The following is a 25,082-nucleotide window of genomic DNA, read 5'->3' as shown; positions in this document are numbered from 1 at the left end:
TGTATAATTGGCTCCAGTTTCATCCATCTCATCAGAACTGATTCAAATGAGGGAGAGGGTGGGATGATTTGGGAGAATGGGAATTCTAACTTGTATACTGTCATGTAAGAATTGAATCGCCAGTCCATGTCTGACGTAGGGTGCAGCTTGCTTGGGGCAGGTGCATGGGGATGACCCAGAGAGATGTTGTGGGGAGGGAGGTGGGAGGGGGGTTCATGTTTGGGAACGCATGTAAGAATTAAAGATTTTAAAATTTAAAAAAAAATAAAAAAATTTAAAAAAAAAAATAAATAAAAAAAAAAAAAAAGAAAAGTTAATGTTAGTTTTTTCATCTTGAACAAAATTAACTTAGTATCATGCTTATTATACAGATTTGGTTTGTTTATTTTTAAATTATAGTAGCCATGGCCAAAAAAATGGGAAAATGACTTCAATTCACTGGTGTTTGGATTATTTACAAGTACCTGTAAACAGTTTAACCAAAAGAGATTTCTGTTGCCATATGTTTGGAAATCCCCAAGGAAAAGTTCAATCCCAAGTGTCAATAACATAGGAAGGCAGTTGGGCTGCTCTGAGTTGGGGTCTTTGAATGTTTTGCTCTAAAGCTCTTCCAACAAAGTGGGCTTTTCTCCACACCCTCTCCAGCCTTTATTGTTTGAGGACTTTTTGATGGCAGTCATTCTGACCAGCACGAGGTGATACCCCATTATGGTTTTGATTTGCATTTCTCTAATAATGAGTGATGTTGAACATCTTTTCATGTGTGTGTTAGCCATCTGTATGTCTTCTTTGGAGAATGTCTGTTCAGTTCTTTGGCCCACTCTGATTGGGTTGTTCGTTTTTCTGGTACTGAGCTGCATGAGCTGCTTGTATATTTTGGAGATTAGTCCTTTGTCGGTTGCTGCACTTGCTGTCATTTTCTCTCATTCTGAAGGCTGCCTTTTCACCTTAACAACTAGATGTTGTTCACCTAGTTTCCTTCATTGTGCAAAAGTTTCTAAGTTTAACTAGATCCTATTTGTTTATTTTTTTTTTCCATTACACTGGGAGGTGGATCATAAAGGATCTTGCTGTAAATTATGTCAGAGAGTGTTGTGCCTATGTTTTCCTCTAAGAGTTTTATAGTTTCTGGTCTTACATTTAGATATTTAATCCATTTTGAGTTTATTTTTGTGTAAGATGTTAGAAAGTGTTCTAGCTTCATCCTTTTACACATGGTTGACCAGTTTTCCCAGCACCATTTGTTAAAGAGATTTTCTTTTTTTCCATTGTATATTTCTCTTACACTGTTGGTGGGAATGCAAACTAGTACAGCCACTATGGAGAACAGTGTGGAGCTTCCTTAAAAAACTGGAAAGAGAACTGCCATATGACCCAGCAATTCCTCTGCTGGGCATACACACCGAGGAAACCAGAATTGAAAGAGACACGTGTACCCCAATGCTCATTGTTTACGATAGCTAGGACATGGAAGCAACCTAGATGTCCATCAGCAGACGAATGGGTAAGCAAGTTGTGGTACATATACACAATGGAGTATCACTCACCTATAAAAAAGAACACATTTGAGTCAGTTCTAATGAGGTGGATGAAACTGGAGCCTATTATACAGAGTGAGGTAATTCAGAAAGAGAAAACCCAATACAGTATATTAATGCCTATATATGGAATTTAGAGTGACAGTAATGATGATCCTATATGCAAGGCAGCAAAAGAGACACAGATGCAAAGAAGAGGCTTTTGGACTCAGTGGGAGAAGGCGAGGGTGAGATGCTTTGAGAGAATAGCACTGGAGCATGTATATTACCATATGTGAAACAGATGAGCAGGGCAAATTCAATGCATGAAGCAGAGCACCCAAAGCCGGTGCACCGGAACAACCCTGAGGGATGGGGTGGGGAGGGAGGGGGGAGGGGGGTTCAGGACGGGGCGCACGTGCACCCACGGGTGATTCATGCTGATGCATGGCAAAACCCACCGCAATATTGTAATTATCCTCCAAGTAAAATAAATTAATTTTAAAAAAGGAAAGCATGCATGCTTTCTAGAATACTGGAGAGACTTCTATCACATCAAATGGATTCTCCGTATTGACACATAATATGCTTATTTGTTTGTTTTGCTATTATGTTTGTCAACAAAATCTTAAAACTTTATTTATGTAGATCTTCTATCTTTCTTGTTAAATTTATCCTGAGTATTTTGCAGTTTTTTTTTCTCTTATTGGTAAATGGAAATTTATTTCGGCTTACTCTTCTGATTTATCCAAGAGAAAAAAATGACAGAATGTTTATCTTGTACCACCTGAACATGTCTTATGAGTGTTAATTATTTTTAGTAAAGTTTCTTGAGTTTGCTATCGTACTAATCATATTCTTTGCAAACAAAGATAAGTTTACCTTAACAACAACAACATGCTTTTTCAAAATGAGAAACGAGGAAGAATACAGTTCTAGGCAAATGTCATCTGAAATGCCTTCTTAAAATGTTAGACATTTTGACAACATCTGCTCTAACAGCAAAACACTGAGAACCCAAAATCTCTCTGGAAGAGAAGACTCCTGGGAATCACAGTCATTTAGGCAACATCTGGTCTGAATCACTTTATTAATTTTCTTTTATTTACTAGTCTTCATTTGACAGTTGTGGTACTTTTTTCCAGAGCGGGAGTCAATAAAGCCGTAACTCTCTCTCCGTCTGTGGTTCATTTTCCCCTTAGAAGAGACGGCGAGAGTTTCAGGGAAAGTTGCTTTATCTTCTGCTATATTTGCAATCCTGCTTTCATTTCAGGGGCTTCCAGGACCAGCAGGAGAGGCAGGGAGTCAAGGCCGTTTGGGAAGCCAAGGAAATAAAGTAGGTCACATTCTTTATACCCATGAAAGTTGAGGCTTTCTTCTCAAGGGAAATGTGTCTGGTTATATTAGCCAAAGCCCTTTCAACACAGAAGAGACCATATCTCATTGCCCCTATAACCCTGGCTTGATTCTTAGAGAGCCAGCAACATCTAAGGACGTGGGTGTGGACCCAGATGAGGTCAGGGAATCCAGCTCAGCTGCAGCTCATGAGGGGCTCCACCCAATCTGAGAATCTCGGGGAAGGGGGACTCTTCTGGGACAGCCCTTCCTCCTTTCTCCACCCCCACCCCGTCCTTCTCGTCTTTCCTTTCTATCCTCCATTCATACGAACATTTGCTGAGTACCTTTGAAGACAAAATCACTATGCTGGCCCTCAGCTGGCCTGATGTCAGCTCCGCAAGGGCAGAGGTCTTTGTTTTGCTCACTGATGCATCCCTGGAGCTCTGAATAGTACCTGGCATGTCATAAGTGCTTCGAAAATATCTGTTTAATGAAAGAATTTCTGGGCTGTGAGGTGATAAATATGACATAGAATCAACCCCACAAAATTGAGAGAATGTTCAAGACAAGAATCTATGATGGGGCTTCTCTGGTGGTTCAGAGGTAAAGAATCCACCTGCCAATGCGGGAAACACGGGTTCCACCCCTGACCCAGGGAGAGCCTACGCATCACGGAGCAACCAAGCCCGAGCACCGCGACTACTGAGCCTGCGCTCTAGAGCCGCAGTACTGAGCCCCTGCGCCCTGAGCCCGTGCTTCGCAGGAAGAGGAGCCGCTGCCGTGAGAAGCCTGTGCGCTGCAACTAGGGAATCGCCAGGGTAGCCAAGAAGACCCAGCACAGCCAAAAGTAGAGAAAATAAAATTGTAAGAGCAAGAACCTATGACGTAGGGATAGGGGGCTGAACTAGACGTTTAAACACAGTGTTCATAGAAGTATTTCCAGACTGGAAAAAGAGGCATCATAAGGATATAGGTTTTGAGCAGACTTTGGAAGATAAGTAGTGTCTGGCAAGGAGTGAGAAAGGGCAGGGGAAATTGACGAGATATTGAAGAAATAAATGTTGGAGAAGTAAATATTGAAGAAATAACATTTCTTCAACAAATATTGAAGAACTAAATAAAGGAAAACTCAGGACTGGAAAAACGCCACGAGCAAGTGTTTGGGGGTGAAAATTATCCTGCTAGGGGATCACAGAGGGCAGGAACGTCTTGTGGTGACTGACTTGACGAGGCAGCCAGGACAGTGTTGTTTACAGGTTGTGATCAGCACGTGTGAACACAGTCAGGTTTGGAAGCTTCTAAATAAGCAACTCAGTGTGGGAATATTTTGAAGACGGAGAGATTGTAAGCTAGGAGGAGTGCTGGCCCCTCACAGGCTCCAAGACAAGCGTGAGTGGGTGACCTAACAGGGTGGGGCCAGGAAGGACTCACAAGGGGCCTATGGAGCTCTCCCTGGAGCGGGCTGAGACACAGAGGAGAGGGCTGGACAACTCTGGGCCCCTAACTTGAGTGGGAACCCCATCCCAGTAGTGGGAAAGGCAGAGTGGGCAAAAGGGTGAGGGAAACCGCTTGGTCTGTGGGTGAAGCAGAGAGTCTAAGACTGATTGAAGATGCAGGTTTCAGAATCATTGGAATTTTAAAAAGGCTCTTGGTGATGACTCTGTAAGAAGGGTAAGAGGAGGCAGAAAAGGAATCATTGGAAAGGAGGGGAAAGAAGCACGTTGGATGCTGAGAAGGAGAGTCTTGGAGAAGCTGAGAGCCTCAGTTGGCATCAAGTAGGGAAGGAGGAAAGGACTAGAGAAGCCACCACTTCTGGTGGCCAAAATGCACCCAAGAATAGATTCCAAAATGCAGCAGTTGGCCAGCTGCACAGGGCTAAACAGTGTGTATGGGATGGAGACCTCAGTAAGGCAGACATGATGGAGCCAGCAGCTGAGGGTCCCAAAGACAGCTGCTCACAGGATGAAATGAGATCCATCAGTGACAGTGATAATCAGCTCCGAAGGGGATTACTAGAGACGTGGCATAGCAATTACGGTCTGGATAGGAAAGTTTGGAACAGATACAATGGTGCCTTCTCACCCTGGCGAAGGCTGCAGGGGACGTGGTGTCTCTGGAAGAACTCAGTTTGTCCTACAGTGAGGATGCATGTGCACAGACATCATGGGCGTATAGAGAAGGTTTGCGTGCGAAGTGAAGGCACTCCTAGGGTGCGACGGAAGAGACCAAGACAGAGGTGGACGGAGACGGAGGGGCCTAGAGTGGATATAGGTAGGAGTGTAGGGATGTGCAAGGAGGTAGATAGCAGCAGGGTAGTTGTGCCAAAGGATATCACTGTTAGTAAGAGAGATTTCTGAAAGGGAGGGGCAAGAATTTGGGAGGCAATTGCCCTCAGTGCCAACCCAAACCCTTTGGGAACCTCAAGATGGATCGAGTTCTCCAAGTCTGAGATGAGCCCCAGACACTTACTCCTGTCTTATCCCATTAAGCTCAGGTTCCCAGGGGAGCAACCAACCTGGCAGTTTATCCCAGGCTCGGTGTCTGGCTGTAGCCAGTAAAAAAGTGATCTTGAACAAGCCTTATGGCTTCCTTTATCTCCCTATCTTCAAGCAGATGGCCTCACTTCAGTGTGAGTGAGAATCAGCAGAGAAGCTTATTTATAAAGGCATATCCCTGGGCTCCACCACCAGAGACCGACACCAGTGGGACCCAGGAATTTCCTTTGGCATGTGGGCACTAGGTATATGGGAGGCAGGTGGCTTTCAGAGCGCACTTTGGGGGCCACTGCCCTGGAGGAAAGTCTGCAAGGCAGGAGGTCTTCTGCCACCCTTCCATGGAGCCCAGGTCTCTGCGCCCCTCCAGGGATCAGTGTTGGTGGACATTTGCCCATTTGGACCCCTCACATGTACTGTGTGGTCTTTCTAATCTTAACAATGAGTTAACCACTCCTTCAGTGTGGGCTGCGCACACTTCCACTCTCTTGGAAAAGGAAAGGACAATAACGAGACAGTGGAGAAACTTAGCCAAGCCTTCCTCAGCCAGATGGCCAAGGTCAATAGTGTTAGCCATGTTGATAGGATAGACTGTTGATATGAGAAGAAGGACCCTTCACTTTCTCTCACTATGGGTCTTTTCCCCCCAAACTCATAAAACATAGCATAATCATGACGAAAACATCAAACTCCAATTGAGAGACATTCTGCAAAATACGTGATCAGTACTCCTCAAAACTGTCAAGATCATCAGAAAACAGAAAATCAGATAAACCGTCCCCATCTAGAGGAACTTGCAGAGACATGGGATCCTGGGACTGGAAAAGGAGATTTGGTGGTAAAAACTAAGGGAATATGAATAAAGTATGGACTTGGGGCTTCCCTAGTAGCTCAGTTGGTAAGGAATCTACTTGCAATGCAGGATACCCAGGTTCAGTCCCTGGGTCAGGAAGATCCCCTGGAGAAGGGAATGGCAACCCACTCCAGACTTCTTGCCTGGAGAATTCCATGGACAGAGGAGCCTGGCGGGCTACAGTCCATGGAATCGCAGAGTCAGACATGACTGTGCAATGAAATTTCTTTTCCTTTTAGTTAATAAGAATGATTTAATAGCCATGGGTTTGTTGTGACAAATATTCCCTATGAATGTAACTAATGTGAAGTTAACAATAGGGGAGGCTAGATATAGGAACTCTTTATACTGCCTTCACAACATTTCTGTAAATTTAAAATTGAGATTTTAAAAGCTTTTTTGTTTTTTTAACAAAAAGGAGTTAAGCTTCTTTTGTAAACCTATGTTAACTTTCCCAAGTAACTGTATTTCCTCAGTGTGAGGCTGAGACTGATTTATAACCCACTGTAGACGTGCTACTAGTCAGAAGTCAGAAACTCTTGCCAGTCATGTCGTGCTATCTTGGTTATCTTGATTAAAACTCGATTAATAAGTCAGTTGTTTCTGCAGCATCCAGACCATTTGTATGGCTCCTCACAGAGAACAGCTTTGTTAGTTTTTAAAACCATCCAAAGCCTCCTGTTTGACTCATGGTAAGACATTTCCAAGGGTGTGGCTCATGGCCCCGAGATGCTAAGATGGCAACTTGTACCAAACCATATCTCACACTTGCCAGGGCTTCATTTATCAATGGAAGAGACTTAACTCACCACCAGCAGCGCCTCTTGAATTGCTTACAAACTCAGTCCCAGCCACAAACCCATGGTCATGGATGCAACTGAAAATTCTTGTCTTCGTTCCATCATTTCTAATGTCCTTTACAAAAGCAACCTAATAAAGACACATGTCATTTTTCTGTTTGACAGGGAGAACCTGGCGATCTGGGGATAAAGGGAGCCGTTGGCCTTCGGGGTCCTCGGGGCTTGCTGGTTTGCGTTTTATTCTTACTTTTGATCTGGCTCTTGGGCTCTTTTTAGCTCAATAGGCATCTCTTGATGTGAGAAGAAGGGCCCTTCACTTTCTCTCACTATGAGTCTCTAAAGCCTTTAGAGTGGTTCTCTAAAGCCTTTAGAGTGGTTCTCTAAAGCCTTTAGAGTGGTTCTCTAAAGCCTTTAGAGTGGTTCTCTAAAGTCTTTAGAGAGGTTCTCTTAAGAATGTGATGACAATAACAGCCCAATGTGGCTGTAGAACTTTCTAAAAATTGAGATTTCATCTTTGTCTTGGCCAGCTTTTCCGAAATGACAACTTCCCAGGTACCAAGCATCCGGGCAAGGGTGCTCTTAAAACCAAATGACAAAAGGGACAAAGCCTGTGGTTGACATTCTCCAACCTGCTTCCACTCTTTCATCTCATCCAAACCCCTTCATGGGAAACCCAGTCCACCCTTCCACCCATGCTAGGAGCTTCTCACTAAGGCCTGTGCAAGCATCCAGCAGCAGCCAATACCCAGACACTTAGGAGATCTTTCTTTTATCCAGCAAACTGAAATGCTTCAGATATAAGGTATATCTCTATATAAATACAAATGTTATCCAGGAGAGATGACACTTCTCCCTTCTTTCATTAAGATTATTATACACCTGAAATTTTCTCATTTCATTCTCAGGATACAATGAGCAGGTGTAATTATTATTTTTCCCTTTTGATGAGACAAGTGAGACTAAGTGACTGTGCCTTTCTGCATTTCCTATTGAGAGTTCCGTTTAGTGCTACTGTGTCAGTGGTCTGTCCCCGAGGGAGAATCCTGCTGCTTAATTTTTCCTAAGCAAAAAACTGGCTGTCTAGTTCTCTTGTAAAGAAGCCTGTCTCCATCTGCAGCTGGGGATGTTTGTAAATATTTGCTTCTTCTTACAGGGTGATGATGGCAACCCAGGTTACGGGAGTGTTGGAAGTAAAGGAGCAAAGGTAAGACACGTTGACTGAAAGTGGTCACTTTCAATTTTGTTGTTGCTTTTTTTGGCCACATTTAAGAGAAAAAAAGGAGTGAATAAGGTAGTCTTAGATCTTTGGAGACAGATTTTGATCATTTATTTGATGATATCTTATGGAGAATATGGTAGGAAAAATCTGGTAGTTTAAGGGGCATGCAACAATTGAAACTCAAAATTAATTTTCAGTTCTTTGCAGAGATGCACATTCAGGGGCTGACTGGTTCCAGCCTGAACACTTCATCTAATCTAGAGCCTGAGGGAGACTATAGACATATTCCAAAATATGTCCTCTGAATATGTTTACTCTAACCATTTATAAGGAGTTCTGCAGGGCCTTTCCAAATACAATGGGCCAAGTAGTAATTTTAAAATTAAAGCTCATAACTTTATATCAGAATTATAACTTAACATTGTCACTGAATACTTAAGTGCTAGAAGTAAGACAGATAACTTTACCAAAAGCAGTGATTGCTATATACCAACAATAACCACTTAGAAATCATAGTAACATCCATAAAAACATAATATAGTTAAAAATACCCTTTCTACAAAAATATTCAAGACCTATTACAAAAATTACTGGGATATAAAGTTTCAATAATTGGAGACATACCAAATACTTGTTGAAAAGTCTAAAATATTATAAGGATCCATGTAATTTCAAGTGAAATCCCAATGAGAAGGATGTAAGAGGCTGTCTAGAAGGATAAACAAACCCCCAAAAGCTAAAATTTCTTTTTAAAAAACCCTAATGAATGAAGGATTTCCAGTGAAATTTTTATTGAAAGTAGCCTTAGTGTTTGGTAAATGTGGAACTATTAAGTAGCTAATTTTGCCTGGAGAATCCCAGGGGTGGGGGAGCCTTGGGGGGGCTGCCATCTCTGGGGTCGCACAGAGTCGGACACGACTGAAGCTACTCAGCAGCAGCAGCAGCAGCAGCAGCCCTGGAATAGTGAAAGTGCTGGTTGCTCAGTTGTGACTAAGCTCAGCTGCAACCCCATGAACTGTGACCCTCCAGGCTCCTCTGTCCATGGAATTCTCCAGGCAAGAATACTGGAGTGAGTAGCCATTCCCTTCTCTAGGGGATCTTCCTGATCCAGAGATCGAACCTGAGTCTCCTGCATTGCAGGCAGATTCTTTACCATCTGAGCCACTAGTGAAGCCACTGAAATATTAGCCACTCATTAAAATGAATGTGAAAAAAATAATAATAAAATAAAATAAAATGAATGTGAATGTTTTTATACATAATAGATAGAACTTAGGTGACAATGTCAAGTAAAATCAAAAGATACTTTTAAAAAAATGTATCCTAACTGCGCTAAAATGCATTTCAAAAAGATTAAATAAAATATGGCAAAATATTTATAGTAATGGTTCTGGAAAGTGAAATTTGGGTGAATTTTCTTCTTTCTGTCTTTTTATTATTTTAAATATATTTGAGGAGATATTACTTTTAGTGATCAGAAAACAAACATTATCTTATATAAAATATTTTTTTCATCAAGTTAGGATTATTATACATTTCAACTGTAGCCTGTGGCCAAAGTAAGGCAAACAGAGTACCAGAAAACAAACGATCAAATTTAGTCTGCAGGCGTCCCCAGTTTTTCCCTCAAAGCTGAAATCCAGTTTAAGAAGACTGTTTCAGAAACACACGGTCAGATCACCAGCTCTCCTGCTGAATGTCTACATTTGAAGGAGAGCGAAGGTGTGCGTTTTACCCATTGATCTTAGGTTGTCAGGATGCTTTGGTGAGACCAGTCGATAGTTTAATTTAGAGACTGGAGTCAGTGTCTCAGACCATGCAGTACAGTTTATTTTGGCCCTTTATTGGTTCAGAGGCATTTAAAATAAATAAGGCAGCAGGCAAAATTAAAGTCAATATAAACCTATGCCAGTGATATGTGCATGTATTAATTTTCTCAATTTTAGGGGCAAGAAGGATTCCCTGGAGAAATCGGACCTAAGGTACTGTGTACTTCATGCTAACTAGAGATCAGAGATGCTCCTGGGTTTGTGAAATGTGTTATAGGACAACAGAAGAAAAATTAATTATAAATGAATAAAAAGGAAACTTTTCGGAGCAAGGGGAAAAGAAAGAAGCAGGCTTTTAAAAATCATCTTTTATTTCTAGCTTTTTAATTCACAAGGAAGAAATCATCCATATTTTTCTCCTCACATGTCCTCCTCCCCCTCTACCATGTGTATTTTCTTCTTTGCCCAAAGGGAAGTAAAATGTGAGAAAAACCAAAATTACCTGATCTCGCTTGCCTCCGTTCTCCTAACGTGTTTTTAAGTCACCTTCAGGTAATAAGTTTAGCCGTGCCATCCACTTCATTAAGGCTTCCACTCCGACTGGAAACACTAACTGAGCTCAGTAAATGCCAGCTCCTGTGATAGGATCAGGGGACAAAGTAAAAAGCACAGTCCGTATCTCCAGGGAGGCTGTGTTCCATCTGGAGAGACAGAGAAATAAAACAGTGAGGCTCCAGGGGGGTGTGCTGAGAATCAGAAAATGGGGTGATCAGGGCAAAGACACTTCACAGAAGGCTATGAAAGATAAAAATATATGTGAAAAAGTCTTCATGTTGGAACAGTATAAAAACACACTGAGATATACCTCTTTGGTTTTACTAGCCGTTTTGTTTTATTTTTCTGAACTTATTTAGGGTGAGGTCGGAGACCCTGGTGGCCCAGGACAAACTGGACCCAAGGGCGCTAGAGGCAAGACGGTGAGTTTCGTTGGTCGTAAAAGCCTTACAACCTCAACTACCATGGGAAGTCCTTTCTCAGCCTCTTAGAGTCGTTTGAGTTGTCACTTGGTCCCAAAAGCTTATAAAACGTGTAGTTTGGTTCAGGCAAACTTGCGGCAGGAAAATGGATATTTGGCTCCTTCTTTGCCAGCAATAAGGCAATGAACTATTGGCTCTCAGTGGCCAGGTTCACCTGATCTGACCGATAAGGTACCATTCTTAAAACTGGAAATAAGTTGTGCATTTTTTTTTCTTAAGGAATCCTTGTGGTCCAAAACAGTGTTTGCACCACCAAATATGATCCATTTAATATGGATTTAATATGATTTAATATGATCCCTAGCCCCTCAGCAGACCTCATGTAACATACTGCCCACTGGCGTCTTGTCTCCCTTGTTAAGATCTTGTCTAACTACTTTAAGGAGGTGATCCTCTCCCAGTTTAGGTCAGGAAAGTGCCTCTTGAGCTCTCTGAGAAAGTTTTCATTTATCATGTAAGACGGTGCCTATAGCTTTGAACCACTCAGAATAACCACCCATCTCCTGTGCCCTCAGAAGCATCTGCAACTCGAGCTTGCCTCAGGTTCTCGTGGGCTAACAGTGGCTTTTGCCTTTGCTGACTCTATTTACCATACGTTGCAAAAGTGAGATGGTCGCTTTATAAAAGACACAATCTTATGACAGTCATCTCCTGAGACTTTATCTCTTTTCATCAGAACAGCTCCGATCAGGTAAATAGATCTTGATACCATCTCAATTTCTGGATAAGAAAAACACAAAGTCTGATGAAAAAAAAAAACGCTGTTACTTGAGGCAGCTTTTCAGTTTTGTCACCATAGTTTGACCTTGATCTGTTTTCTCCTACAAAGTACAGCAATACCTGTAATGTGAAGAGACTATTCATGAGGGCTTTAGGGGTAGGAAGTAAAGAAACTTCTTTCCCTCCATCCTGCTTTTCCCAAGAGGCCTGTTTCCTGGCTGGAATTCTTTTCCTTATGTATGTTTTTGGTTGACTGTCCCTTAACACTTTTGCTCTCAAAAGAAGCAAAAAAAAAGACTGATAAAAGAAGGATAATTGGAAAAGACCTTCAAGTTAATCTAGATGTCATCTGCATTGAAATACACCTGCATCTTTTCCCTCGACGTGTTAATGAGGTGGTTTCCCCTTGAACACTGGAGGCGCGCAAATACGGCCAGCAGTTTCTTGGGTTCTCTTACTGCCCAGCGACATATTCATCACTAAAAAAAAAAAAAAAAAAAAAAAGCTGATGAGGAATATATAATCGTTTTCTCTTGGCCTTTGGTTGCTTCATTTTTTCCCCCACGTTAGACAATTTATCACTGTCTTCAGCTTGTTTATTTCACCTGCCAAGCTGCCTTTTTCTACAGCTTGTATTTTCGAGTTTAAAGTTTAGACACGGAAAAACTTCCAGGTTTTCGTTGGAGGGTTTTGGTAATAAAGCTCTGAGTATCTCTTCGGTTCTCTCGGAATGATTACATTCCTAGTTTAAGTTTTCTAAATCTTTACCTTTTTTCACCCCAACTGAAGCATTTGTTTTTTTGAATCTGCCATAACTTTTAACCCGCCTTGTTTGGAGTATAAAGGTATGTTTGTATTTATACTTTTTATCAACTTTACACGTGCACACCCTTCAAGGCACGGTTCCTTAGTCACAGCACCACCGACATTTTTGGCTGGATAATCGTTGTGGGGGTTGTTCCTTGCATTGCAGGATGTTTAGCAGGGCCCCTGGCCTCGACCCTCGAGAGTCAGCATTACCCACCCCCATCCCCTCTCAATCATGGCAGCCAAAAATATCTCCAGACATTGTTAAATGCCCCCACAGGAGTCAGAGCTGAGGGACAGACTTCCCCCCAGTTAAGGACCACTGGTTTAGAGAGTCAACTAATTTCACAAGGCTTAGTATGAAAAACTGGCAACTTATCTGCCATGTAGCTCCTATTTCTCTAAAAGCTGTCTTGTTGCTCTATTTTCTGGGAGATTTCTTTGACTTTATCTTACAACGCTTCTCTCACAGTTTAATTTTCAAGCACTCATTTTGTTGTTGTTGTTGTTGCCTGAATATTCTTTTTTAACTACCTTATTTTTGTTTCATGGTTGAAACATCCCATCTCTCTGAGGATATGAATTAGTACTTTTGAAGTCTCCTTTGCCCAACATAGCCTGTTCCCGGCAGTGTTTTTTCCTGCCCTACTCTCTGTGGCTCACGTGTCTCTCTATTGAAGAGTTAAGGATGCAAAATCTACCTGGAAGCCCCAAGGAAATGAATGGGGCTCGTCAACTACAAGTTTCCCTGAAGAGTGATCTGGCTGAGCTGCTACTTAGCAAACATCTGAGATTAGCGTCTTGGGGTCTTTCTTCTCTGTCTAGTCAGATTCCCCTGAAAAGATTCTTTCAATCTTCCACCTAAGGGTGAAGGTCTGGCTGCCAGCTTTCTGGGAGCCCCAGCTTTCTTGGGGTCTCACATCCATCTCACAGCTTCACTTGATTGCCTTGTCTTCTGGACTGTACCACCAACCTTCAATTCTGCCTGGGTTTCCTGGTGTGTGGCCATCTCAGTTTTACCTTTGTCATTAAGGAGAAAGAAGGGACATTCGATTCAACTGTTGAGAACGGGGAGGAAGCTCGCAGATTCCCTGACCAAGCTGCCTTATTTGCCCTCTCTCCTTCACCCCCACTTCTAGAGGTACTTTCTGAGAATGCATCATAGAACACTCAGCCCCTTAGCTTTCCCTGCTGCTAGCCTAGGCTCCAGCTTTTTCAGCTCTAAGTCATTTAATGCTTCTCAGTTTGAAAGCTATTGTCTCATTTCTCATTCTCCCAGTGTTTGTTATTTTTTGTCTTTAAAAAAAAAAAGTTTGTTTAGTATTATTTTGGTAAAACATTGGAGGGAACAAAAGTAAACACTTATGTCCAATATACCTTTTTTTCCCCTGGGGATTAATCTATATCTTCTAAATAAAATAGTAAGGCTGCATTTTGTTTTGCTTTTTTCACTCAACCCAGCATGCTGTGCATATCATTGGAAGACACAAAGGCCATTTAGTGATTATTTGCTATTTCATAGGCAATGCTTTTACAGATTAAGTTGATTTTAAACAACCTTGTTTTTCACTCTCATAAAGCTTGTACATCTCATGACATTATGAATGAACAAAGAAATACTGTCCTAATTTTTACACTAAAGTCTAGCTTTCTTTATGATAAATTATATTGTTGAATGCACACACAGAAAGTAAGTAGTCAACAACTGTTGTTTTTATTTGCTGCTGCTATTCCCCATTTTACTACAAATATTTCCAGCCAGGTGTTCTATGCTATCTGGTGGTTCTGTCAAGGGTTTTCATATTTAAATTTTTGCTTTTCTGAGTATTTTTTGTTGTTGTTTTCACGTGTTTGTTAGTTTAGTCACCTACTAAATTCAGAAAAATTGAGATAAAAATTCATTTAGATAAAAGTTTCTCCCTTGACCCAGCAATTCTAGTTCTAGCAATCTTTCTTAAGGAAATAATCAGAATTGCACATATGACTTTATAGGGGCATGCTTATTGCAACAACAGCAAACTTAAATGCCAACAGTAAGGGACTGATTAAATAAATCATAGTATATTCATTAAATAGAATACTATGGCAGCCGTGATGGAGAAAGCAATGGCAAGCCACTCCAGTGTTCTTGCCTGGAGAATCCCAGGGACAGAGGAGCCTAGTGGGCTGCCGTCCATGGGGTCGCACAGTCAGACACGACTGAAGCGACTTAGCAGCAGCAGCAGCATGGCAGCCGTGAAGGGCGACTTTTGTGAAAGAATGTTTAGTTATATGAAAACGTCCAGAAATACATGTTTAGTTTAAAACGCAGCAATAGAAAAGTATATAAATATATTAAGATGGGATGTAAAATACCAGATATGAACTCTAATGTAAACTGTGAACTTTGGGCGATTATGATGTCAATGTAGGTTCATCAGTTGTAACAAATGTACCACTCCAGTGGGGGATGCTAGAAATGGGGGCATCTAGGAGTGTGAAGGATCAGGATATATAGAGGAAATGTCTGTAACTTCTTAATTTGTTTTCTGAACCTATAATTGCTTTTAAAAAATACTCTTCAGAATTAAAAATAAAGACCATAATTTTAATCTAAATATATATATATATATAAAGATATATATAGATTAACACCAAAAGGATAAATAAGTAAAAGACTAGAATAAGAAACAACAAAATGTCAGCGAGTATCATCTGGGGGAGAAGAGGTTGCTGAGGATGTTTTTCCTTCTGTGTGCTTTTTGGGAATCTGTTTTCTAAAGTCAAAGTGCATTGCTTTTGAAATGTTAAACCCCCACATAGCACACAAACATATATGTATAATTTTAAGGTAAATAAATTCTGCTTTAAGGTATCTGCTGGGCTTCCCGGAGAACCAGGATCCCCTGGGGAGCTGGGACCTCCTGGACGCAAGGTAAATAAAAAACCCGTCAATCACATCAACTCCTTTTCCAGATAAAAAGTCAGTGCCCAAAGTCTTCATTATTCAAATGTGTATGCTTTCTGTGTTTGCAGCTTGGCAATGATTTCCACCACTTTTCCACCTTCAATGTCCTCAGGGAGACGAGAGAAAAAAATGCTAATTAAATAGCAGTTGCCATTTCTCGGGTGGTGGGGGGAACTGAGGAAGGAAGCAAAAAGAGATTTCTTATTTCATCTAGAATGAGGTTTCTCAATGATCAGTGAATTTTATATATCTGACCAATCCTTGCCTTTTTTCTCACAGTCAGTCACCGGTGAATGAAAGAAAAGGAGAGGAAATTGACAAATAGTGAATAAGTTACCAACAGCGCATTCACACGGAACTTATTTTCTTGAGGAGTTTGGGTGGGGCACCGTCACATTTTTCCCTGTCTCTTTGAGCTCAGCCAGACTCTTCCTGTTCCAACTTGAGACTGAACAGATGAAATACAAAATAATTCCACTTTGTTCTTTCTATCCCCTGCCCAGATAGACAGATATGTTATATATATATGCATATATATATATGATCATATACATATAGATGGCCATATACATATATATACACAAATATATATATATTCTTTTGGGGGAGACAGTGTGGATTACCTTTCCAGGCATTTGGCCTGTCTAGTCTGTCTGTCATCCAGCCGATGATCTGCTCAGCGGCTGCCCAGTGGCCAAGGCAAAACGTTTGGGGAACTCAATGCCGCTGCGTTAAGGCACCGGCACAGGGGATGGCTCAGCCTTACCTAGTTCTAGCCCCAGGATCTGCTCCAAAGCTCTGGGGCCAGTGCCTCATTGCCAGCTCCATCTTCATCTTCTGGACGACCCTTATCGTCCAGAGATACAGCAGAGGACAGTGGCCCCTGGAGGTTCACTTCATACAGTTTCCTCCCCTTAGAATGTTATCATTAATCTGGTGATGAGTTTCCTACGGGGAGTTTTTTCCTCCCTCTTAGTGAGAAATAAAAAGGTTAAGAAGCTATCTTTTTCTTAGAGTAATGTTGATGCATTTTCTGGCTCCTGCGATGTGCTTCCAAAACCCTGAAACCACACTCTTTCTGTTTCCCCAGGGTGTGAAAGGGGCCAAGGGATTGGCTTCATTCTCTGTACGTATCTGCTGACTCCAACAGAGCCTGAGCGTCCCGTGACATTTACTTATTTCTCAACTTGCAGGACCTGGAGTCTGTTGGTTAATCCATTCTGTTTTATTTTTTGAACTACAGACATGTGAGCTCATCCAGTACGTGCGGGACCATAGTCGTAAGTACCACGATTAAGATGATCACCTGGGGTGTCAGCATTCGTAGAAGAAAATTGGCAAATTCTGCACTCAAAATTGAGACTGGTTACCAGACAGTCTCTTAAAATTAGCAATGTCACTGTGTGTATTTGGAGGCGGCATAGACTGATGTCTATTAACTCCCTCTCCGGCAGCCAGCATGCCTACTGAAACGCGTCCCAACACTAAGGAAGGATATAGCTAGTGCTTTTGATCAGGGAAAAATGAAGATATGAGCTCAGACCTCTCCTGATGGTGAAATCAACCAGTGAGGAGTCACATTAAACTTTATAAAATTATTAACCCCTGACAACAGCTAAGGATCAAACTCAGCTGCTGTGAAAGAGCCAGCCGTGGCAAGGAGGTATCCTGGCAGGTGGGAACTCTGACGTTTGTTTATCATTCCCTGAGAAGGTGTGCTTGACTACCTTGAATTAGACTCATTTGCTTCTAAAATTACCCAGTCTGCCTGTATTTTCTTTACTTTCAAAGTTTTAGCAGCGAGAAATGGGTTTTGATTTGGCAAAGGCGCTCTTGAATTTGCTTTGAGACCCTTAGAGCAGCCTCTTCTATCAAAACACATGTTAGCAGCATCAAAGGAATGCCATGGACAAGATGAGACTTGGTTGCTTAATGTTCACCTACAAATGACTTCCTAGATAAACGTTAGGACTGAAAAAAATGTCACAGTTCCCTCAAGGTATCTGGGGGGAGAAAACAGACAAATTAAGATCCCATTTCTGGAGAGAGTATGGGTCTCAAAGACAGACTTTCCAAAGCTTTGAATGCAGTGCTGACCTTAACTCTGCCTTGTAGCGGAATGGAACCATCCATTCTGGGCATCACATCTATGCATTGGCTCATGAAGATTGCTTGCTTTGAGGCTGGATTAACAGAGTGGGCTTTCTGATGTTGGAGCCATGTGACCTATATTGACTCAAGGGTAGACCCAAGTGTGATGAGATCTGAGCTTTCAAAATGTGAGCGATTTAATACAGAATTATAAATCCAAAATGAGGTACAAAACTGCTTTAGAAGTATCATTTAGAACAAGAAGGGAAAAGACAGCCAATGACTTCTGCCTGTTATAAAAGTATGTGGTCATGTGAACACATGGCTGGGCCCTTCTCAAGGCCTTGCCGGGGGCCCCTTGGGTAAGAGGTTGGCAACAGTGCTGCCCAGAACTTTCTGCAATGATGGGAAGTGTCCACTGCACTGTCAAACATGCAGCCACTAGCCACAGGGGAATTTGAGCCTTGATGGATGGTTAGTGCAAGTGAAAAACTAACTAATTATCTCATTTAATTTAAATTAATTCAAATGTCGACAGTCACGTGTGACTAGAGGCTTTCTTATTGGACAGTGTGGCCCTAAAGTTTAAGCTTCATTTGTGTGTGTTAGTCGCTCAGTCGCATCCGACTCTTTTTTGACCCCCACGGACTGTAGCCCCCCAGGCTCCTCTGTCCATGGGATTCTCCAGGCAAGAACACTGGAGTGGGTAGCCATTCCCTTCTCAAGGGATCTTCCGGACCCAGGGATCGAACCTGGGTCTCCTGCCTTGCAGGCGGATTCTTTACCAACTGACCCGCTAGGGAAACCCACATCAGAGTAATTTGGCAACACCTATTGAAGTTGAAGATGTATGACACTCTGTGTCCCAGAAATTCTGTTTTCAACACAAATCCCTAGAGAAAGCTTCATTTACTTATGAGTAAATCTATTGAGGGTGTTTACATATACATATGTGTACCTATATGTAATCAGTAGCTACAGATACCTACATGGGGAAATTTAGAGTGAAAAGGGGTTAAGACCTTTTAACTTTCCAAATTCGGTGCCTCTCTCTGCAATGTGCTGTCCCCTCCCAGGCAGAGAGCCTTTTTGTCTGACAGCTGGCTGCCTGCTGCTGACTTATGGCTCTCCCGAGCCTCCAGCCCTGTTTCTTTGTGGAAGGACCTGTGCTTTGACCAAGATGCTTGATCTGTCTGCATATCTTCAAACACTATTTGTGGCCTTGATTTGTTAAGTCGTCTACAAAAAGCTCATAAAGTAGAGTCTCGGTTGCCATGATTTCTTACACAATACAGAACGCTGTTCTCCTACCAAATAATAACCCAACTTCTTTTGTTCTTCTTCCCCAGCTGGCAGACAGGGTGAGTAATTTTATTTATAGCATATTATAATCAAGCTCCAAAATGTCGCACATCTGGAAAGATGAGTTAGAACATTGTGTTGCCTGCCAAAGTATAAAAAGTTTATCTAAGCCCTCTTGGTAGTACAGCCGTAGCCCCGCCTCCAATAAATCACTCACGTTTAAGCTGAGTCTCACAACTCTTTGTCAACCAAGTGTTTGATCTTTTAATTATTAACATTTTAATGACTACCAGCACCGTTTACCTTACCAATAGACTTTTTGTAATAATATTTTTCCCTCCCTCCCTTTTCTCTATTTATGTCTGTAGTCTAGTTTTTAAGGATTAAGGGCAAAGGGCAAAAGTGCACGGAATAAAGCTAGGGATGATAAGATAGCAAGCAAGCTACGTGTGTAGCTCAGATAGTGCTAAAACCTATGGAGATCATGGCTGATGTTAATTACCAAATTGGCTTAATATCTTTCTGGGCCAGTTTTCAGGAATATTATAAAAACTGGATACATGATGTTTCTGTTATAACCCAGAGGGCGACGGCCCTCCATACCTTTATATCCTTATACTTTTTATATAAATGCTTCAGTCTGTGCCCTCTGGTTGCTTGTTCACTCATTCAACAAATATTTATTGGAAGCCCATTAGGTTGCAGTCTCTGTCCCAGACAGTGCTGACTAAGAGGGGCATAATTCCTGTCTTTGGAAGCGTCCATTCTTGCGGAGGATCCAGATAAGTGAACAAGCAAAAGAATTACAGAATCCTTTAGTTACTATGAAAGAGATAAAGAATGGAATATTCTGTCACAGAATAACATTAGAGGAGGATAGAAATGCCTTTGAAGGGCGGGTCCATCAATGAGGCAATGATACTGAAGTTGGGATGAAGAATGAAAAAGAAGCTGGCTTTGCAAGATCCAGGCAGGGAATCCTGCTAGCGCAAAGGCCACAACTCAAGAGAGACCCAGGTGTTCTCTAGTTCCTGGTGGAAGCCCACGGCCACTGGGAGAAGATGACAAGGGGGACATGGCATGTGAGGAAGTGGAGAAGGAAGCAGGGGCCCCACTGGGCTTTGTAGGTTACATTTAGGAGGCCAGGTTTAATTCAAAATGGAATGGGAGGGCATTAAAAGTATTGAAGGTGTAAACATGAACTGATGAACAAGTTTTTAAAGTTTATTTTGGCTGCCGTGGGAGAGTGCATTGTAGAGAAAGTGAAAGTCGCTCAGTTGTGTCCGACTCTTTACCACCCCATGCCTATACAGTCCATGGAATTCTCCAGGCCAAAATACTGGAGTGGGTAGCCTTTCCTTCTCCAGGGGATCTTCCCAATCCAGGGACTGAACCCAGATCTCCCACACTGCAGGCAGATTCTGTACCAGCTGAGCCACAAGGGAAGCCCAAGAACACTGGAGTGGGTAGCCTGTTCCCTCTCCAGGGGATCTTCCAGACCCAGGAATTGAACCAGGGTCTCCTGCATTGCAGGCAGATTCTTGACCAACTGAGCCACCAGAGAAACCTTGTAGGGAGGGGGTGTGTAAAAGCCAGAGGACTCGCGTTAGAGGGAGGGGCCGTGTGGGGCTCTTCTAGGCCAGCTTGGCAGTTGCCTGGACGGGCCTCCGTTGCTGGGCAGTGGTCCCCTGGCGGGGCCTGGGTTCGCCTCCGTCCGTCCTCACTGTCACTTGCTCTGGGCTGTGCAGTGACCATCAGCACATCGGTCCTCCATGTGGGGCCTCACGTCTGGATGGGTCCTCCCCAGGGCCTCCACAGTCCAGCCCAGCGTTCCTCAGGATCCTTGGGGTCCTGGCAGCACGCTGGTGAGCCTTGAGGGATTTTTCTTGAAGAACTTGAAATTTTTGTTATCATCAGCCAGTGTGCTCGTATCTTTCTTCCCCTTTATGGAGCTGAGGCCGCAATGTTGTTATTGCTGCTGATACTCCCATGTGAGACAGCCGCCCAAACAAAATACGAGTGGAAACTTTGTCGTGTTTGGTCCCAGTTTTACTCAGTTTTTATTGTAAAATTGACGTGACCTTGATTTTTTGAAATTTCTGAAATTTTTAAGTTTCTGCTCAGCCCACTAAATTAGACTCAGAAGCTGGTAGATTCTGCCCTTCTCCGTTGATACACATGATTCGGGGGTTGAACATTTATTCTTACAGTTAGTCCTTTTGCCTATGAAGGTCCTAGCATCTAGGACCAGAAGGAGATGATAGCCTGGCACTAAGGTGATGGGGCTTCCCTTGTGGCTCAGCTGGTAAAGAATCTGCCTGCAATGCAGGAGACCTGGGTTCAATCCCTGGGTTGGGAAGATCCCCTGGAGAAGGAAATGGCAACCCCCTCCAGTATTCTTGCCTGGAAAATCCCATGGACAGTGGAGCTGGCAGGCTACAGCCCATGGGGTCACAGAGTCGGACACGACTTAGAGACTAAACCACCACCAAGGTGATGAGGTCCAGGTGGACCAGCTGAGAAGGTGACCCCCTCCTGGGCCCGCTTGGCCAGCCCCTGTGGGTCAGAGTCCTGAGCTCTCCTGGGAAGAGCTGACTTGCTAGCCTCTGAACGAGAGGAGGCCCCCCTCCAAGGGAAGGACATCCCCCAACTGTCCTCTTTACCAGCATGCTTCTCAGCACCAGGCATCTCATCCATCCTGAAAGTACTATTCTTCTTCCTGTCCCTGTTGCAAAGAACTGTCCCTCATTTGCTTTTTCATTCAACCTTTATAAGACCCCAGATACATGGCAGGGACTAGTAATCTGGCAGATCAAGAGAGACCGTCTCTGTCTCCAGACTTCATAAAGTGGCGGGAGAGGCGAACGTTCTTCAGATAATTAGATATAAATCTCTGACTGTGATAAGTGCAGGATACTGGGATTAGAATGAATGGATTGCAATCAGCGGATAAATCTCGACATTCGAATGTAACAGCCTTAAAGTTTCTCTAAGTAAGAAGGTATACTTATTGGTTAAGTCTGTTTTTCTAACATAAATAAAAATTCATCAGTTAACACTCTCCTCATTCTTTTAAGTGATGTAGCTCTTCTCTCTCACAATGGCTAAGTCAGTAACAGTAATAGTAATGGCAGGCATTAATTGAGCGCCTGGTGTGTGCCAGGCACTATAATCCTAAGTACCGTCTTTACCTGTGCTGATTCACTTAATCGCCTAGACAGTGGGCGCTGGGAGGACTGTCATTTTATAGATGAGCAAACTGAGGCACAGAGAGGGTGAGTCCCAGTCTGAAATTATCAACAGAACTTTCAACATTCATCCCTTTTTAACCTCTCTTAAATTTCCTCATTCAGTGGAAAAAAAAAAAAAAAGATTATGTTTTTGTTTATTTAACAAAGTTCCAGCGACAAACACATTATACCATTGAGCCAGTCTCCATAGGTAAAATGGCATATCCGTGAGCTCTTTATTATTTAGGTGTGTTAGTAATGAACGTACAAATTTCATGAAAACTCGAATTATAGATTTCTTCTTATACTTTATTTGTTTTTAATTAAAGTTTCAGTTCAGTTCAGTTCAGTTCAGTTCAGTCACTCAGTCATGTCCGACTCTGCAACCCCATGGACTGCAGCATGCCAGGCCTCCTTGTTCAATACCAGCTCCCAGAGTTTACCCAAACTCATGCTCACTAAGTCGGGGATGCCATCCAACCATCTCATCCTCTGTCGTCCCCTTCTCCTCCGGCCCTCAATCTTTCCCAGCACCAGGGCCTTTTCCAATGAGTCAGCTCTTCGCATCAGGTGGCCAAAGTATATTTGAGTACAATGTTGTATTAGTTTCTGCTGTGCATAAAAGTGATTCAGTTATAGACATACAGACATGTGTATGTATATATATATTCTTTTTCAGATTCTTTCCCATTGTGGTCGATTACAGGATATTGAATATAGTCCCCTGTACTATACAGTAGGACCTTGTGGTTTATCTACTGTATATATAATATTGTGTATCTGCTAATCCCAAACTCCTAATTTATCCCCAACCCTTTTCCCCTGTGGTAGGCATAGGTTTGCTTTCTATGTCAGTGAGTCAGTTTCTGTCTCATAAATGAGTTCATCTTTTGCTTTATTTAAGAGAGCAAAGTCAGTTTTTAGAATATAATCTTAATTATTCAATATTTAAATATTTAAGTATGTGTTTTACTATTTGAGTTATTAACATTTAATGATTTAGTTGTTTCCATATTTTAATGTTTAACATTTAAAATTACTTAGCCTTTTATGTACGCATCATATTTTTTTTCCATTTTAAGTGAGTGGTCTCATGGTAAGGCGCCTGTTCTGGCCTTTTAGGAGCGCCTCAGTGCCCCGTGTACCCCACGGAGCTGGTGTTCGCGCTGGACCAGTCCCGGAGTGTCACAGAGCCCGAGTTTGTGCGGATGAAGGCGATGCTGTCCTCCCTGCTGAGCGGCCTGCGGGTCCGGGAGGACCACTGCCCCGCAGGGGCGCGCGTGGCCGTGCTGGCATACGACTCCCACGCTAGGCTCCTCATCCGCTTCTCCGACACCTACAGGAAGGACCGACTCCTCAGAGAGATCGAGGCCCTCCCTTACGAGCGCTCCACGGCCAGCAGGGACATCGGCAAGGCCATGAGGTTTGTCTCCAGGCACGTCTTCAAGCGGATGCTCCCAGGGTCTCACGCCAGGAGAATCTCCACCTTCTTCAGTGGAGGCCCGTCCGTGGACCCCCAGACCATCACCACTGCTGGCCTGGAGTTCAGTGCCCTGGACATCATCCCGGTGGTGATCGCCTTCAATCAGGTGCCTGCTGTCCGGCGATCGTTTGCGGTAAGAAGGACCACCTGCCTCAGAAGTCTTCCCTGTCTTTCTGACCATGTTCAGGGGCATTTACAGGAAAGCATGGAGCTGGGTGAAGTGTTTGTTACTATGTGCCAGGAGCATGCCAAGCCCTTGATATGCACCTTCCTGTTTAGTTCACACAAGCAGTGTGTGTGAGATGGGAACCACTGTTATTCCCATTGTGTAGATGAGAACACTGAGTCTGCAGAGTGAGTGAATGAAAGTCGCTCAGTTGTGTCCAACTCTTTGTGACCCCCATTGACTATACAGTCCATGGAATTCTCTGGGCCAGACACTGGAGTGGGTAGCCTTTCCCTTCTCCAGGGGATCTTTGCAACCCAGGAATCAAACCCAGGTCTCCCACGTTGCAGGCAGATTCTTTACCTGCTGAGCAATGGGGGGAGCCCAGGAATACTGGAGTGGGTAGCCTAATCCTTCTCCAGCAGATCTTCCTGACCCGGGGTTTGAACCGGGGTCTCCTGCATTGCGGGTGGGCTCTTTACCCCCTGAGCCACTGCGGAAGCCGATTCTGCAGAAGCGGGCCCATACACCCAGGTTCACACAGCTGCCTCGTGGCGGAGTCAGGGCTTGGATCCAGGCCTCTATTCTCCAGGACTCCCTGAGTTGGCTCTGGTGTATAGATACCAAGTTGGATGGCCAATAGACATTCAAGGATGTCACTGAGGTGGCCAGCATGCTGGTCTCTGCTGTGTGATGGGACCCCACGGACCGAGTTTATAATGTTACCAATCGTGTAAATATCCTCCCTTTATGAAGGAAGAGTCATTCCTGTTACAGCCTCTTAGGTTGAAGTTTAAAAGTCTTACCGTGTGATATTTCTGTTGACACTTTATTTAGTTTTCATTCCTGAGCGCCCAGCAGCCTGTGGGATCTTACTTCCCTGACCAGGGATTGAACCCTCATCCTCAGCAGCAACAGAGTCCTGAGCTCTGGAACACCAGGAAATTCGCTGTGTAGCATTTCTAGATAAGCCACCCGGTATCACAGCAATGTCCAAAACTCCCTGTGAGTGGAGCCACTATGTCAGAGGTTCCTTAGAAAAAAAAGCACACCCACTGGACCCTGCACAGTGTCCTTCTGGTCATCGGTGTCCACCTGGAGAGCTGGTTTGTTCTCCATTCATGGGAGAGCCGCGAGGAGAGACTGCAGTGCAGCCACAAGGGGTGTTGGGAAATACAACCTGAGCCAGGAAGACAAGTGTTTGAAAATTATTTCATGGAGAGAAAGGGAAGTGAGAAGCAGCTGAGCCCCTGCCTTCGGGTGTGTGGAGGGTTATTACTGCAGAGAACTACCGACTCCGAGAGAGCAAGC

At 43.2% G+C, this 25,082-nt stretch overlaps 1 protein-coding gene across 1 annotated transcript in view; it reads left to right on the top strand.

Moving 5' to 3' along the window:
* The window catches only part of COL6A6 (collagen type VI alpha 6 chain), a 174,179-nt gene that overhangs the window by 125,070 nt on the left and 24,027 nt on the right, over positions 1–25,082 (top strand). The window contains exons 25-34 of the mRNA XM_005675709.3: positions 2,791–2,853; positions 7,166–7,228; positions 8,154–8,204; positions 10,166–10,201; positions 10,903–10,965; positions 15,404–15,466; positions 16,590–16,625; positions 16,743–16,779; positions 18,940–18,951; positions 23,245–23,738. Coding sequence (XP_005675766.2) covers positions 2,791–2,853; positions 7,166–7,228; positions 8,154–8,204; positions 10,166–10,201; positions 10,903–10,965; positions 15,404–15,466; positions 16,590–16,625; positions 16,743–16,779; positions 18,940–18,951; positions 23,245–23,738 — 918 coding nt within the window. The remainder of the gene's footprint in view (positions 1–2,790; positions 2,854–7,165; positions 7,229–8,153; positions 8,205–10,165; positions 10,202–10,902; positions 10,966–15,403; positions 15,467–16,589; positions 16,626–16,742; positions 16,780–18,939; positions 18,952–23,244; positions 23,739–25,082) is intronic.

The sequence above is a fragment of the Capra hircus genome, chromosome 1 (assembly GCF_001704415.2).
Source record: "Capra hircus breed San Clemente chromosome 1, ASM170441v1, whole genome shotgun sequence".
Classification (NCBI taxonomy): domain Eukaryota; kingdom Metazoa; phylum Chordata; class Mammalia; order Artiodactyla; family Bovidae; genus Capra; species Capra hircus.
The sequence above is the reverse complement of the archived record's forward strand: the minus strand, read 5'-3'. Positions and strand labels throughout refer to the sequence as shown.